Raw genomic sequence first — 18,182 nt, forward strand, 5'->3', positions numbered from 1 at the left:
AGCTTGTAAGAATAGATCATCTTGAAGGCATTTCCACATTTAAACTATTCAAGTATTTTATTTCAGATGTTTTCAGATGAGTGTAAGTTCTTTTTGTTTTCGTTTTCATTTTGTTTTGCTTTGTTTGTTAGGTTGAAAATACATAGCAGAAACAACTTTCAAAGCTGCCTAGTAATGGTGCATATGAAGTTAGTTAAACCTGAACTATTAGTAAGTTATTATTATTGTATCCTGAAATGCCTAAAGAACAAGGATTTTACTGTCTTCCCATAAATCCCCAAGGCCTGCTTATCACAGGTTCTTAGTTATCCGATGTTAGCGGAAATAAGATATCCAAAAGTTTGAAAGCAGAATCTTTTCAGCAGATGTGTCCTAGAGGCATGCGAAATAGTTTATCTGCTTGTCTCTTTCATGCACCATTTCTGAAGGATTCAATGTATATACACAGCGAACTATTGTTCTGCATGCTTAAGAATTATCAGTAGATACATTCAATCATTGGCTCATGCAAACTGAAAAAAAAAAAAATGTGGATACAGGATGATACTAGATGCTCAGTCTCTAATTTAATGAGCCAGCTAAAACGTGGACCAGAAATGCCCTGTATTTCCATCCTTACTCTTTACAGTGGTAATAAGTATCTGCGAAGGGTCCAAGTTAAGCGCTCTAGTCTCCATAAAGTTGGTACCAATGAAGCCAAAATAGTGTTGCCTCTTTGAGTGATTTAAAAGCTTCATGCAAGAGAAAAAAAGGGGAGAAGAGAATGAATGGAGCTCCACATACATTTTACCCGTGGGGTAGCTGTGCTGTCACCAGGGGGCAGTGTTAAAGGTAGATCCTGTGTGCTTTGTAGTTGTTTGATGCTGTCCTCAATTCTCAGTCACTTTTCACATCTGCTTGTTGTGAATGCCTAACTGTCCCATTGGCTGATACAGTGTACTCTGGAACTTTTCTAAGCTTTGCATGAGAAAGATGATGATAAAGCCTGATGTACTTCCTGTAGGACTTTACAGCATTAAATAGTATATTAGAAAGCTCTTTTCATGTCTGATCTACTTTTCTTCCCTCCTCAGTGCTTCCAGAATTCTCTGAAAGATATGAAGGATGTCGGCATTTTACAAGTGAAGGTTTTAAAGGCAGTAGATCTCCTAGCAGCAGATTTCTCAGGTACAGACATCTTTAATCAGTTTTCTGTTTTTACTTATTTCCTGTTTGGAAATGATCTGATGGCAAAGCGAAATGTTTTAATAAGTGGAAGCGTATACAAGCAATCACACTCTTTCAAATAGAGGAATAGAAGGAAAAGTAAAAAGATGCAGTCAAGCCGTTTTTTCACTTAATTAACGTTTTTCACAAAATTATTTTTTCAAGTAATTTTATGATGATCAGATCATGTACTGGTCCAGCTGGCTTTTAAATACATTTGCGGATGGTTCGTGCCGGGACTTCTTTCTTTGTTAAATTAATTTAATGAGAAATTTTTAATGATAGTGCTTCAGAAGACAGGTGGGACCTCCTGCCTTGGACCTCCTTGGTGGGGCTCTGTGCTGAGCGATTTTCATTCTTCAGCATGTGAGAGGATGTGGTGGTTCATAAATTTAAGCATGAAAGCCCATTTCGCTGGCAGTGGTCTGAAATAATAACCAAATTCTTGGCCATGAAAACCACTTTGCTGTTGACATGGTCTTACACAAAGTTACTCTTGGTGGTTCACTAACTTGGGCTTTGAAGACAGAGGCAAGAGCAAGCATGCTTTGTGCTGAGTTGTACTTGACCATGAGGAGAGTAATTCAGGCATTCCAATGTCTGATTGGAGGGTGACTGTCCTCTTATTGCCAGATTAACCCATTGTACTAACAATGGAGACGCATATGTGACAGATGCTGTTTACCAAGAAAATGCATAAATAGAATAATAAACAGATTTTATGCATGGACAAGGTATTGTAGGACTTACTTCATCTCTATTTTTTTTTTTTTAAATTGGCTCCTCAATATATTAGTGATTTCTATCGGTTCATTTTTTGAGGGAAGGTGAAGAGACCCTTTAAAAAATATAAGTTTAATTGCCCATCATTTTTTTTCATTATTTTTTGTAATAGAAATTGCTTACAATTGAAATTCTCTTTTCCAAAGTTTGATCTTCCTCATCCTCAAGCTGGAAAGTTCTGAAGCTACGATCCTAGGGCGTAACTTTCTGTGTTAAAAAGAGTAGATCATACTCCAAAAATAGAGATGGGGATGTCTGGGTGACTCAGTGGGTTAAAGCCTCTACCTTCGGCTCAGGTCATGATCCCAGGGTCCTGGGATCGAGCCCCACATCAGGGCTCTCTGCTCAGCGGGGAGCCTGCTTCCTCCTCTCTGTCTGCCTCTCTGCCTACTTGTGATCTCTGCCTATCAAATAAATAAATAAAATCTTAAAAAAAAGATATCACTACTATATAAATAACGAGAAATAGGATGATATTGATCTTAAGGAAATACTGAGGGAGGAGATCCAAAAATGGCATTTTAGGCCAGTATGAATAAATAAATTTGGGTGTTGAAGATGAGAGAGATGATTACTTCTAACATTCATTAATCTAGTTGCAGATGTTGATAGTCTCATATTGACTTAGAAATTTTCCTTTCTTTTAAAGCTTACTTATAGTTTATGAAAATACTTAATTTACTCCTTTCTCATGTGCCTTTGGCCTTCAGAATTTTGTTATCTGCACATTTAGAGTTATCTTCAAGTTGTCCAGAGCCCATTATTTTTACTTCCATCTGAATGTTTTGATACAATACTTCTTGGATCTATGATTGTTGATGTCTCAGGAAATGTTGTTTCAAACACAAGAACTCATTCATGCCTTCAAGCAATTTTTCAAAAATTCTCTCTGTAGTTGTATGTTTGCGGATCTCTAGGAACTAATTGCAATGCATTGGAAGTTTCTTTTTAAGTCTTGTTGACAACTACATCCGTCTGTGGAAACACGTTTTTAAAACCTTTGTTTTACCCATCCAGACAGGTGCCCTCTCCACAGCCCCCCAAACTGGTGTTTATGGAGGAGTTTCAGGCCAATGTTTCTTTCCAAGCAGTATTTTGGCTCTTCGAGTGAATAAGAGAGCAATCTGGGAAAAAAAAGGGGGGGGGATATTTGGAAAAGACCAGAAAACAAGGCAAACCCCTTCTTTTTAGAAGAATAATTTTGGGGGGAAATGTTGCCATTTTGTCATTTTCTTTATATTCAAGATTCTAGGAGATAGTTTTGGAGTGGATGAAGGTGAGTACCAAGAGAATCCCAGCAGCAAAAAGCAGTGGTTACAAATCCAGTCATGCTGTGTGGTTTGACGGAATGCCCTCGTCTCTGTATTATTCATTAGAAAATCATCACTCTTCTTGTCATTAGCTAAACATGTCTTTAGACCATATTGATCTTTATTTTTAGAACCAGAGTTCACTGTCTGTGTTCTTTATAGGTTGGCAGGGTCCTGGGTGGAACTTTGTGTCTATTCTCAACCAGATTATTGGTTTAGGGTAACAGAGTGGACCAAATGCAGAGAGTAGTTAAGTACCTTTTCCATGTGAAAAAAAGAAATGGATTCAGATCGCACGGAAGTAGCAATAGGCATGTAACTAATACCTCCAAGAGGTTTGCTATTGTATCATACGGTGGGGACTCACCCATTACTTCTGCTTTTATGGTTCACTGTTAGAATCACCTGATGTGCTTTAAAACATGCTGGCTTCTCCAGAATCAGAAGAGGTAGGTGTACCTGTCATCGTCAGTACCAGGAGCATTAAAAAAGAAGTAACTACTTGTACCCCATCCCCAGCTTTTTCCGGCCGGCTGTCCTTTGTAAAGGAGAGTTCCACTGCTGTTGCTCAGGGAACGAAGTACTCATCTCTGCAAATAAACAAGAAGTCCGCTTACTCTGAATAACCAGGGGGAGTTCTCCGAGAGTGATCATCATGTTAGACAGAGCACAGAAGGGAACTTTCTACCCTCACTGCTTTTGTTTTACATTTTTTTGGATAATTCTTTGTTTTTTAAAAAAAAAATACCAGGGGCGCCTGGGTGGCTCAGTGGGTTAGGCCTCTGCCTTCGGCTCAGGTCATGATCCCAGGGTCCTGGGATCAAGCCCCGCATCGGGCTCTCTGCTCAGCGGGGAGCCTGCTTCCTCCTCTCTCTCTCTGCCTCTCTGCCGACTTGTGATCTCTGTCTATGTCAGATAAAGAAATAAAAATCTTAAAAAAAAAATACCAAATAACCATAATAACTGATGCTTTAAGTGTGTTTCACTGAAGATGCCAGGGAACCTGATAAAGCCAAGGTTCAGTGGGAGATCTTGCTGTAGGATTCTGGGCGGAGGTTACTGTTATAGTTTGCGAAGTCCAGGGAATTCTTGTCCTTGGGGGAGTTGGGGGAGAATGAATGCACTTGGTAATCCTCCTGTCCATGGTTTGCCCATTTTAAAGTGATCCCTGTCTTAGCAGGGTATAATTTGAAAAAGAAAATATCAGTCGTTCATCGCTGCTGTGCTCAAAGTAGGACATTCCTTATTACTGGTTACTGGTGTTGCAATTATATAGTCGTGAAAAGAAATTAACTTTGGAGAAAGTGAATCCCCATTACTTTACCAACATTTAGAACACACACACACCCACCACAAACATGGACTAAGGTGAATTTCTTTCCCATTAAAAACGGAAAATGTGTTTCTATATAAAGAAAAAAATAGTGTCTTTCCACATGTGTTAAAAGATATTAATAACCGAAATCTATGTATATTCCCAATATTAAGATACTTACAAAAGATAAAGGCTTCAGTTCTCTAATATATAAAAATGTATTTATTATTTTTTAATTCATTCCTTCATAAATATGCTCTTGTGTGATTGAACTGATTCAACACTAATACATTTGAATTTATGTATAGCTCGGGATTTTTAAGCCTCACATTCGTTTGTATGTAAGTGAAAAGACTTTTTAAAGAATCTGAAGTAATCTATCTTCTGTGCAGTCCATCCCTCTAAAATTGGCCAAAGACATTTTAATGTACTCTACAGCTAATATTAGATGCGGATAGCCATAAGCAGTCACTCTAATAGAAGAGCCTGTCAGATATTTTTATTAAAGAGTTTGTCTCACAAACACCTTGTGCCCAGCTATTACTGCTATTACTTTTGTAGTAAAACAGACTACAGCCTTGATTCGGGAAACAGATGATAAATTTTACTCTGAGATTCAAGGTGAGCCTATCTCTTTGTGATGCTTAATGGGACCCATATCCTCCACTCATCTGTTTGGAGAGGAAAGTAACACACCTTCTAACAATTAAAGGAGAGAGAGGAAGGCTTTGTTAGGACCAAGGTGAGGAATGATATGGCAACAGGTTCCCTCCCCACAGTAAAGCCCTCAGAGAGAATGGGGCTGTATCTTCTGCTTTGCCCAGGGATACATCAGATACATGAATTAATACTGTTGAAAAAAGGTGGCGTTTATTTCATAAAAGATAATGAAGTAGTTGATAGTTAAATAGAAAAATTGTTCGAGAATGGAAATTTTTTCTGGTCAGAATTGTATTTCAGTACAAATGACCATGCTTATCTTATGTACTGAGAGACCAATGGGTGAAGAGTGGGCAAGTATTTACTATATGTTCAGCACATAGGAGAATTGATCTGGAGAGCCTTGTTATAATCGATAGACTATTGTGGGGAGCCTGTTGGATTTTAACAGGTAGGTCTTGCTTCGAGGTATCAGTACTAAAGCCATGATGGCTACCATGTGCATAAGGTACCTGCCAAGTTCAACACCTAGTCAGTGACTCTTATATTCTCACAATCAAGATGTAGGTTTCACACTTCATCCTTTCTGTTAATTAAGCCTTCTCTTCATTCTTTGAAATAAATCTTATATGTTGACATCCTTTCCTCTAGGGAATCTTCTCGTGGTAAGACTGGTTATTGTTTGGTCTCTCTCTGCTTTACTTCTTCACCTGTTATCACTATTTCAATGGCTCCTAGCCATTGAAAATTTGGGTATAAAATGGGGGATACAGAAATGAGGAGAGTTTTCTTCACCTCACAGCAAAAGAGCAAGTAGGGAAGCATTGAAAGCCCACATCAGTGCACAATGATGGTAAGTAATAGAACAATGAAACATAGTCTCAATATTTCTGCTTTTTGTAGCACAATTCTATCTTAATTTTTTCATGTTCTCATCATAATAATCTGTCTGCTATGATGAGAAGCTGGGGAAGTATCAGGAAACAATGAAGGAACAAAACTGGAAATACCATTTTCACTCCAATCTGGAGTTACTTATTCTCCACAGATTTTTCGTTCATCCTTGTCACTTTTTGGCACATTTCGCCATACCACACCACTCACCAAACACGACAGAGTTTCCAAATATATCTGGATCTTCGTGACTTCTTGGCCATAAGGTTATCACTTAGACCCTTTCTCTGTTTCCAGGTTAATAAGACAACTGCCAAATTAGTATCAAAATAACTATCAGAGGAGAGGAAAAGACAGTGTTTTCAGACAACAACAACAAAAAATGCAGGTTATTGTGAAGTGGCCTTGTTTGATAAATAAACATGATAGAAACCCAATAGTGCCTGATCCAAGAGAAAAAAGATATTTTTAATTCCAGAATCCCCAACTTCTCTCCAGGGAGCCCAGTATAGCTTCCCAGTGGCTTCTATTTATTTTTTAAATTTCTTTTCAAAGTTCCAGAATTCATTGTTTATGTACCACACCCAGTCCCAATAGCTTTTAAAGCTTGTCTCAACTTATGAAAAGCCAGCTTGGTGGTAGATCTCACGATCTTCAAGAAATACTCATTGAGAACTAACTATATTTGAGGAGCTCAGTCACTTCCGTCTTCCTCCTCTACCACAGAGTTGCCCAAAGGGGGCAGTGTGTATTGTTGAAATGGATAATGACCTCTCTCAAAATCTGGGTGGCATTTCCAGTTCCCAGTGCCATTAGGAGGAGCTCTTGGTCTGTTCCACAAGCAAGATTGATCTCCCCTGATCCTGGTAGAGTGCATTCAGGATGTGAACCCTTTCACAGTGACTGTGACTCATGCCTTAAATAAATCAACGTTTAGTTCAGTGATTTATTCATCAAAGATGAAAATCAGTCTCCATATTTTTGCCCTTTATTTTTACGGTCTCTGCCTTTTGCTTTCATTCTTATGTATTATGGTGTAGAACATATACAGAAATAGACAACTATTTTAAATCTTGGTTCTACCACGTGCTGGCCTTGGGTCCACCGTAAGCCTGTTTTCTCATGGATATTTTGAGGGGTAATTAAAACCTATATGAACATGTCTAACACATATTGCATGTTCAACATATAACTATTACCATTTTTTATTAAATTTATTTGCTTAGAGTATAGTTGATGTGGGGAGTTTCGCAGGTTCTTAATATTTTGTTTATAATTCTTCTAATTTTAAATAATGTCAGAATTATCAGCATCTCTAATCACACTTGGCTTTTCAACCACTTTTAGAAATCTAGTTACCAATCTAAAATGTTTTCTCTTTTTGTTCTGTTTCTACTGCCTGATTAAAACCAAGCCAAAAAAAAAAAAAAAAAAAAAGTGCTTCATTGTGGGGAAACTCCCATACTCAAACCAGTTTAGTGCTTGTGTCCACATTTTAATTATCTGAATGATAGTTTTATCCATATAAAATATTTTTGTGTGCTCATCAGTTGTTTTGTTACACACAAAAGTGCTATTTTGAGAAACTGTTAACCAAAACACTTCATTTAGATCCCACATTATAGAACTATTCCAGCCATATGCTGTAATAATGACTTTTAAGTAGTTTCTATAAATTATAACATTGGCTGTAAATTTCTAGGTTTTTTTTTTTTTCCTCAAAGCATGACTACTTGTATTAGAGGAAAAAGGTCCTATAGTTATTGTTCACTGGGGATTTTAAGTCACCTGTCCATTTTCTGGTTTGTTTTCATTGTCTGTTTGAAGTTGTAGCCATAGCAATACCTCTCCCCCTAAAGATGCCTTATTTTCAAAGGGACGGCTGTAATTGCAATTTCTAGAAAGCTTAAAAATAGTGATTGAATGCTTTTAATTTCCTTGAGAACCTTTTGGATAGCTGAGCTCGAATCAAGACCAACTTTTTAAGAACACATCAAAAACTGTATAAATCTGTCTGGCTCACCATCTGCTTTAATAGTCTGCCAAAGAACGTGGACTCTCCTCCTTGCAGAGTTTGGGGGTCTACGTAAGATTTAGCAGTTTTGAACTTATTGGTATGTTGAGCGTGAATGAACTCAGTTCATTTCTCTTCTATGAATTAACAAAGGAGTCACTTTGATCTTATTAGTTGGGCGCTTAGTAAGTAATTATCTTAATTTATCTAGCAAATATACCTGCTCTATGCGAGGAGCTGTGGTAGGCTCTGATGATATGACAGGGGAGAGGAATTGGTCTTTGGCCTCCCATGAAATGACCAATTACACTGATAGCATCTACAGTAGATGCTTGAACAATGTGGGGTATGGTATGCAAGCACTGATACCCCACGCAGTTAAAAGTTGGCAAAAACTTGGCATATAACTTCTATATATAACTTCTAACTACTGATAGCCTAGTGTTGATCTGAAGCCTTACTGGGGAGATAAACAGTCAAGTACCACAATGTGTATGTCCTCTGTGTTATGTACTGTATTTCTACAATACATGAAAGAAACGTTATTGAGAAAACCATGGAAGAGAAAATTCATTTTACAGTATTGTACTGTAGCATTTATTTAAAAAAATCCACATGTAAATGGACATGCACCATTGAAACGCCTGCTGTTTTAGGGGCAGGTGTAAGGGCAGTTCTATTCCTAAGGTCAAGGTTCAGGGAAGGAACACCTCACTGGTGTTCCTGCAGGAAGCAACACTTTCACTGAGATGTCAGAGCTGAGTTAGCACGGCAGAGGTAAAAGAAAAGCCTTTTAAAATGAGGGGACAGCAGGTCTCAAAGCCTGCAGGGCTTTTCTGAAACACAGAAGAAAGTATGTGCCTAGAGGAGCAAGGGTTTTGAGGGTGCCTCAGTGGAAACGGGGAGATATTGGGTCAGTGCAGCGGGAGATGGTGGTTTTATGTTTTGGGTTTTTTGTTTGTTTTTGGAACTTGAATGGCAATGGGAATGGATTTAGAAGAAAAATTCTTATGTCACGAGTTATTTTTTTATATTTTTAAAGATTTTATTTATTTATTTCACAGAGATCACAAGCAGGCAGAGAGGCAGGCAGAGAAAAACGGGGAATCAGGCTCCCAGCTGAGCAGAGAGCCTGATGTGGGACTTGATCCAAGGACCCTGAGATTATGACCTGAGCCGAAGGCAGAGGCTTTAATCCACTGAGCCACCCAGGCCGCCCATTATGTCATGAGTTCTTATATGTTCTGTGCTTGTGTTAGAAGAGTAGACTGTCAGAAATTTAGTTCAATAACACTTCACAAAATTAAGTCCTTCTCATCCTTTGTGGATCTTGTAGTCCTAATACAGGTTTGTCTGCCCCCTTGCTCTGGATGTCTGCAGCAGTAACGTGAGCAAGTTTTCACCTGGGTGACCCCGCAGAGGCCATTCTACGGATTCCCGAAGGTTGCAGCCACTCGGGAAGGCAGGACATACTTGAAAAGTTAGACCCAGCACCCATAGACATCATGTTTGTTTTTCTTCGAAGATCCCTCTTAGCTCTGTGTTTTCCACATTGCAGGGATCATAGAGTAATTGTTGACTAAAGGAGCAGGCACGTCATAGGCCTTATAATTTTCATTTGAGGCCTTACGATTTTTCAAATCAATCATCATAGGAGCTGGGGGGGAAGGGAAGGCTCCTGGGAGCCTGTGGTTGCAGATAAAGTTCTGCGAAGATGATACATCTTGAACTAGGTCTTGAAGGCTAATTGGCCTTTGTGTTTTTGGTTGGGATTAGGGATTAAGAGAGCATTGCAAGGAGACTTGGTCATCCCATATACAGTGGAGGAAGGCTGTCTGAGCCCCACACCTCTGCCTTCTGTTTGGGAGTGGGGGAAAGATACACCAACCTCGCCAGAGAGTTTGGGAATAGGGAATAGATCAGGATGGATCGTGTGGGGTAAATTGTCAGAGAACAGACTTTCAGATAAGCACCTAGAATTTGCTCCAGTATGCTCTAGTAAGGGTTATAAGCATGTAGTTGGAAACAAAACATGAAGGGAGAGTTTGTAGAAATTCAGCTGGCATGGCTTGATTGCCCTCTACCCAACCCCCACCTTCCCAGCTTGTCTGTGCTGTGATGCTCTGTGCTTAGCTTCAGAAATTATCTTCCTCTGGAAATTCTTTCTTCTGGTCCTGCTCCTGTGCTGATGGTCTGCGGTGGCTCCTGACTGGTGGATGAGAATTAAAGAAGTGCATTTAAATGAAAAGTACTGGTCATGGCCTTCAAGGCTTCAAGCTCATCTCAGCATTTATTTATCCATATCTCACATGTCACGATTGCCACTATGTATCTGTATCTCTCTGCGTGTCCGTCTATTTTGTTAATTTAAAGCTCTCCTCTGTCCTTATCTCCTCAAGATGAGCCCACCCATTTCTGCTAGCCCAGTGACGTCTGCTTTAAGATTCATTTGCACGATGAGATCTTCTCGGACTTGGACCAACCACATTGAATCTCTCTGAACTTTAGGTGCCTCTTCTGCAAAATGGCATGAGTATCCCTCACCTCTTGGAGATGATGTGAGGACTGAATGAGAAGCTGCCTAACCCATGGTTACCCGCTTAGAGCAGGAGCCAGGTGGGCCCCTCTAGATAGTGCTGGCTGCGAAGAGCCTGCTGGACCCTCTCACTCACTGGGGCATGGCACTCTTGACCATGGCACACCTCCCTCCTGGGGGAGGGAGGGGTATGCACGCCCCGGGTGTGCCTGCGTCAGACCCTCAAATGAAATACAGGACTGAGTATGGACCAGGAATGTGCAGATGTGGAATATGAGACGTGTAAGGAAAACACACAGTCGGGGAGCAGAAATGGGAGCAACGCAGTCTCTGGGCAGGGAGCACAAGAAAGGCCTTCACTGGAAAGGTGAAATTTGCTGAAAAGCAGAGATTGGTATGAGAGTCCCTTAGAAGTCATGCCTTGGTGGGCTGTGTCCATCATGGCCTGGTTCAGTGCCAGGAGCAGAGTATGTGCTTAAAAAATATCTGTCAGCTGAGTGGTAGGACCTCTGCAGTATGTGTATTACTTCCATTCAATTTCTGAAACTGACATGAAAGTAAAATTATTTCAGTGAGAAACCTCTACTTGCCATCCAAGGAATAGAAACGCATTATAAAATGGTGTTGAAAAGTAGCAAAGCCTATTGAGGGCAAAGCTCTAAACAGGTCCGTGAGCTGAAATCGCCAGTGATGTATCCGTGTCCAGGTGACAGGCCACCTGGGGGTACGGGATGTCATCTGACTGTTTGACCTAGAGAACTATGGGGACCAGAGGCAAAAAGTGCAGACCCAGGTATGTATACGTCAGTCTGTCTGGTGCTGTTTGCTCAGTACCATTGGGAGAACACTGGGACATCTCATTTATGACGGGACGTCATCTTTATCTCCAGTGAATGTATTCATTATTTAAATTCTAGAAAATCCCCTTTTATCTGGAAACTTTTAAGGGAGAGAAAGCAATCCGTAAAGTGCAAAGAAGTGACTCTGTACATCTTTTAATATCTTTGTTTCTCCTTCCTGCTCTCTGCCTGTTTATATTGTAGTATTAATAAATGCAGTATTTTAATGAGCTTTGATGGAATCACCTTCAGAGAGTTGGTGCCGTGTGTTCCTTGGAGACGCATAACTGAAGTTCCTGGTTTCTGGAAGGAAGTCTGTTCCTCATTAGCTGGAACAGCTAAGAGTATGCTGGCTTGGGAGGGAGGGGGCCACAGCTCCAGCCCACCTGTGCGTGCACAGGACCGGCCACGGCTCAGCCCTGCTGTGGAGGAACCCCAGGGCTTTCATTAAAAGTGTTAGATGGTTTCCCAGGAGGGAGTGGTGATGGCATGTCATGTTGGGGTTTCTGGAGGAGCAGCCCTGACACCTACTAACAGTCTGACAAATGGTTAAGTGGCTACTTCAGCATGGGTCGGGGGAGCCGGCGTCCTCTACCTGAGCCTGAAGAGGGGAGCACGTGTTCTCTCCATGCTCCTGGCTCTGAAAGAGGCAAATCTGCCCTCCTCTGTCCGCAGCTCCTCCCCTCCCAGAGCCTACCCCCTTGCCCTGCAAAACACACTCCCCAGAGTAAAGCTTACTTGCCTTAAGTAAGCAAGGCTGCTTTGTGAGATGCCGAGGAATGGGTTTTGTGTTGCTTTGACTGTGGCTGCCCAGCATCTAAACCCCTTGTAAATTTGGGGAGGTTCCTGTCGCATGTTTTGGAGAAGAGGTCAGAGCATCCTTGTGTGGACAGAAGGTGAAAAGCCAGTCCTTCTTTTCTGAGCACTGGCATTTAGGGCCTGGGTGCTTGATGAGGCGAGAGCAGTTAGATCCTTCTTGGAGGTCTTTGCCTCTGCATCAAGGGCAGCAAAAAAGCAGGGGTAGATAATTCCTGTTAGAGGCGCCATACCCAGGGTCCAGTAACACGAGGACCTGTGAGGCTAGTTTTCCTAGGGAGCAGAAGCCAGACTTTTCCTGGGGAGGGAGAGTGACGGAGGTTCTCATGCCTGAGTATTTCTAACCCTCCTTGGGTTTCTAGTAGTTTTCCAGCCTGATTTTCCAATCTTGGCCATGATTCTGAGAGTTCTCTGATATTATTTCGCTAAATTGAGACAGGGGGCATTTCCATGTTTAAAACTGACAACCCCAACTCATTCATTTATGTCCATGACTTGGTCATTGTCTACTGGCCACTGAGATCATAGGATTGGCTTAAAAGCTTAGCCAGGCATCTACGTGTCTAGAACACTAGTCAGTTGAACAGAATCTCCTTCGTCGTGTATCTGTTCTTCCTCTTTTTCTATTTTTGACATAGAATCTTCCTGGAGTCTCTTTCACCTGTCAGTCTGTCTATTGATGTGCTGTACCTCGGAGCTCCTGGATATTAAGTTAATTAGATGTAGGTTTCATGACCTGAACGGTAGGCCAGTAGGTCAAGAAGCCCAAGGACTCTCGGCATTAGACCCTAGCCTGTGATTCCTTGGCCATTTGTTGGCAGAACATCTGTCCTCATGCCCCCAATTAATTTAGTACGCACTGCTTCGTAAAGCATCCCTGTGCCGCAGAGGCAGGCAATGTGTTCGGTTTTATGGACATTATATAGCCGTCCATCCTGTCCCTGACATTTCCGATCCTAGGTCCCACTGTCAAACCCAACGAAAGGGGAGAGCATTTTGTTTGTTTGTTTGCAATAACTTTTTGGGTCCCACTTTGGATTTTGGATTTTCTAACTTTATTATTTATTTATTTTTTCTTTTGGAGGATGTATGAGGTGGAAAAGGAAGATGTGAGATGAGAGAAGTCGGGGTTAAGATTTTTTTTTTTTAAGATAAAAATGTTGGACTTGCTTTGTGGAATTCTACTTTTTCATGTTTATGAGCAGCAAAAATGTAGCATCCTCTGTATTCTCATAATGTATTTGAATATATCAGATCATATGTGTTTGTGGTCACTCCCCCCACAGGGCAGTTTTAGCTCCTTAGTAGCCGTGTTTATAGTTTTCCTCTCTTCTCTTTGGACCTTGCAGAAGCCTCTGGGTTACCATAGGCTTCCTGCATAGCGGAGTACTTTCCTATATTGACTCAAGGAGAACTTAAGCAGGAAATGGACAGGAGCTTCTGTATTAAAACAACGCAAAACTTAGGGCACCTGGGTGACTCAGTTGGTTGGGCGGCTGTCAGGTCATGATCCTGGAGTCCCGGGATCGAGTCCCACATTGGGCTCCCGGCCCAGTGGGAAGTCTGCTCCTCCTGCTGACCTCTCTCCTCTCATGCTCTCTCTCAAATAAATAAATAAATAAATCTTAAAACAACACAAAACTCAACTCTCTCATGTGTGAGACTGACGGTTGCTTTTATGCAACCTGTTGTGGTCAGTGACTCTCAAGGCTGCATCTGGGTTATGTATCCATCCCTGTTCATTAAGTATGCTACCGTTCCCGAACTAACAGGATCTCTCCATTTCCTGAACTCCCTCACAAGCCTTGCTGGAAAGAGATGCTCGCTTTTGCTTTCAGCAAGCACAGTTTTATTGGTATAAACCTGCCTGGATTTTACTCACTTGGCCTCTTCTACTTCTGAGATTCATTTGTCTCTGATCAGGGAACTGCCTTTGCCTTGACCAATGTCCTATGTTCTCTTTCCAGGGAAGAGTGATCCTTTTTGCTTGTTGGAATTAGGCAACGACCGACTTCAGACACACACCATCTACAAAAACCTCAACCCCGAGTGGAACAAAGTTTTTACCTTGTAAGTGCTTTCTTAAGCCTCCAGAATATCAAGGAGTGTTTTTAACTTAGAGATCAATTATCCTTGATATGTGTGGGGCGGACTGGGGCTCTTAAGTGGAACTTTCTATCCATTTTTATGTGCAAAGAATGAATTTTATTGTTTTTTTTCCTTCTGAAAACCTTTTATCCTTTCATTTTATAGAGTATAGTGTTAATAATAGAAGAAGCCATTTGGAACTGCAAGGGTTAGGGTTATAGGAGGCCTTTGTAAAGTAGATCTTTCAATAGCTCAATTAATCTGTGAGTAGACGGACACTTCCATTTATCCAGACTAATTCATTCCTGAGTTAAAGAAAATTACAAATGAAGACCTGCCTTAAATTCAGGTTTATATGTTATAGCATTATTGTAATATCTAAAGGTTTATATTATGGCAGATTCTTTTGGAAAATATAGATTATCTGTGATTCCTCAAAGAGTCCCAAAGTGTCTTTGTATTCCAGCTTGTCTGAAGACCAGCTCCCCCACAGAGAAGCCATGTCCAGTCTTTCAAACTCAGGCATTTAGAAGGCTAGATTTATTTCCTAGCGTGCTTTAGACTCTGAGGTATCTGGCCATCAAGGGGAGGCACCTGTTGATTTGGGTCAAATGGTGGTTCACTGCCCTCACAACACTGAATAAATGCTGTGCTTGTAACTGAATGAATATGTTTTGAATGGGTGATGATTTCCAAATAGAAAGCTCTCAAGGATCAAAATTGAATCAGTCATCACAAACCTCCCAACAAACAAAAGTCCAATATCATGTGGTTCCACAGGTAAATTCTACTGAACCTTTAAATGAGTCAATACATATTCTTCTCAAACTTTTCCAAAAAGCAGAAGAGGGAGGAAAACTCCCAGATTCATTCTTTGAGGCCAGCATTACCCTGAGACCAAACACAGATCCCCACAAAGAAAGAGAACTATAAAGCCAGTACCTCTGATGCAGATATCCTCAACAAGGTATTAGTGAATAGAATCCAACAATAATAAATTAAAAAAAAATTTTCACCACAAACAAATGGGGTTTATTCTCAAAGATGCAAGTATGGTTCAATATTTACAAATCAAACAATGTGATACATCACATCACTAAGAGGATAAAAAACATATGATCATTTCAATAGATGCAGAAAAGATATTTGACAAAATATAACATCCATTCATAGAGGGTATATACTTCAACATAATTAAGACCTTATAGGAAAAACCCACAGCTAGCATCATAGTCAGTGGGAAAAATGAGAGCTTTTCACCCAAGGACAGGAAAAAGACAAGGATGTCCACTTTCACCAGGTTTATTCAGTATAGCACTGGAAGTCTTAGCCACAGCAATCAGACAAGAAAAAGAAATAAAAGGCATCCAAATTAGTAAGGAAGAAGTAAAGCTTTCATTATTTGCGGATGACATAATATAGAAAACTCTAAAGACTCCACAAAAAGGTACTAGGACTGATAAAATAATTTGTTAAGGTTGTGGAATACAAAATCATTATACAGAAATCTATTGCATTTCTATGCACTAATAGTGAAGCAGCAGAAAGAAAAAAATAATAAAACAATCTCATTTGTAATTATACCAAGATAATAAAATACCTAGGAACAAACTTAACCAAAGAGGTGAAAGACCTATACTCTGACAACTAAAAGACTGATGAGAGAAAGTTCCCAAGGATCTATGAGAAGTGGATTAACTTGCCTGAGCAGGTTTGAAAACTGCCATATGAAAGAGATTCTTATATGCTCAAAACACTGCTGATGACCATGGCTCCATTTCTCATTATAGGTGATGTTTGGTTTCTGGTCCACATAAAAAAAAGTTTCTAAATATGCATGGGACTTTTAATATTTTGTCTTTCAACAATGGGAAGCTTTCTGTGGATCTCAGCAAATAGTGATTTTGATCACCTTCTTTCCCCAAAGGGAATTCTTCATTAATATATTTTTTTCATTAATTTAATGTAAAGCAAATCTTATTGCCTATTTGAAATCACTAGCCTTTTACCCTCCTCATTCTGTTTCTTTTTCTTTATCCTCCTGTTTCTTTAATAGTTCTATCCTTGAGTGCATGTATACATGGAAAATGTCATAGTAAAAAAAGTTGACTTTTTTTTTCATATGGATGTCTGAATCTTCTATGATGGAAGGTTTGGGAATACAGTTCAGTTTGATTTAATTTTTGGAATTTAATTAAATGGTAGTTTTATACTCTAAGGACATACAGGCTTAATTAGTGAAACCGTGTTTTCAGATCTTCATGGAACAGACTCCACTTGTGTATTTTTGTATGTAATACATAGTAAATTTCTTGTTTCAGTCCTATTAAAGATATCCATGATGTTTTGGAAGTGACAGTCTTTGATGAAGATGGAGATAAACCTCCTGATTTTCTTGGAAAAGTTGCCATTCCCTTGCTGTCCGTAAGTTACTGTAGTTAATACCCAGTTTGTAAGTCATTTTACAGTTGACAAGTTTCTATGATCTAGAGTTGTTCTATCTTTGTCAATCTGGGGAAAAGATCCTCCTAGCTGTAGCAGGAAACAACTATTTTATTCCTTAACGTTTTCCAGTTTTTTCAGTAGTTTCAGATATAAAGTAACAATCATGTAGTTGGATATTGGTTTAACCAACAAGAACATTTTGACTAGTCTTTCAATTCGTTTTTAGTGGGGGTTTCTGTTTGGTTTCAAGGAATATAGATCTATGACTGATTTTTCATTTGTTAATGAAAACATACACATGTCCCTTTATTATCTCCTTACTACCCATTTCTTCAAAGATTAATTCCTGGTAACTGCAAAGTTTTTCCTAGCTCTACTGAAGACCATTCTCTCAAAAGTTCTATTTGTCTTTATAGTAGTAGGGTTTGCTTTCAGCCTCAAAAAATGCTTTCTGGAAGAGAGGAAAGAGCTTCTCTTGGAAAAAGTGCCATTTCAGTAGTCTAGTTAAAAGATAACATACTAGAGTAAGCTAAGAGCTGAATGAAATAATATTCTATGACATCAGATGAGAAAGTACCACACGATACCTTTACATGGGCAAAGGAGGGAAGCTGGGATCTGAATTTACCTATTAATGGGACATTAATGTTTGTACCAAATGTACTCTTCCAGAAGAGAGAATTTCAGTTTTTCACTCAACAATTAATGTTTCATTGTAGAGATGTCACGGTCTTATCAGTCAACAAGGCTTTATTTACTTCTTACCAAAGACTTATTTCTCCAAAGCTACTAGTACATTTTTGTAGCAGGAGAGTCTGTGCTCTAACCATGAGATTAGACTAGCTCACACGATGTTTACAGTCCAGAAGCGCTACATCTCTCAGTATCTCTATGGGTTTTGATCGCCTGGTTAATTTCTCCCCAAGTTCTCTTATCCCGACTGTTCTTCTAAGAGAAGGGGTGGAGCAGCTTCTCCCTTGTCAGTTCCGCTCCTGCCAAATACTCAGAGCCATCAGCAGCAGACCACACCGACTCTCCAGGAGGAGATGGCAATGTGGGATCTCTCTCTCTCTCTTTTTGGCTACAGCTTTGTCAGTTATTCCTGAATTAATACATGTAACAAGAGCATGGAATACAATGTTAGAGAGGTCTAAAGGGAAGACCCTCCTTTACAATTCAGTTTCTTTTTTTTTTTTCCTCAAATTCTTTTAGATGGGACAGAGACATTTCTCCTCTTGATTTTTAAAAAATATTTATTTTTGAGAGAAAGAAAGAG

General features: G+C 39.9%; 1 protein-coding gene across 10 annotated transcripts in view; it reads left to right on the forward strand.

Annotated features, from left to right (window-relative positions):
* MCTP2 (multiple C2 and transmembrane domain containing 2) overlaps nucleotides 1-18,182 on the forward strand; it is a 238,071-nt gene that overhangs the window by 123,016 nt on the left and 96,873 nt on the right. For all 10 annotated transcript variants that reach the window (XM_059180096.1, XM_059180097.1, XM_059180095.1 and 7 more), the window contains 3 exons: nucleotides 1,074-1,167; nucleotides 14,341-14,443; nucleotides 16,783-16,885. In XM_059180096.1, the coding sequence (XP_059036079.1) occupies nucleotides 1,074-1,167; nucleotides 14,341-14,443; nucleotides 16,783-16,885 (300 nt within the window). The remainder of the gene's footprint in view (nucleotides 1-1,073; nucleotides 1,168-14,340; nucleotides 14,444-16,782; nucleotides 16,886-18,182) is intronic.

The sequence above is a fragment of the Mustela lutreola genome, chromosome 7 (genome assembly GCF_030435805.1).
Source record: "Mustela lutreola isolate mMusLut2 chromosome 7, mMusLut2.pri, whole genome shotgun sequence".
In the NCBI taxonomy this organism is placed as follows: domain Eukaryota; kingdom Metazoa; phylum Chordata; class Mammalia; order Carnivora; family Mustelidae; genus Mustela; species Mustela lutreola.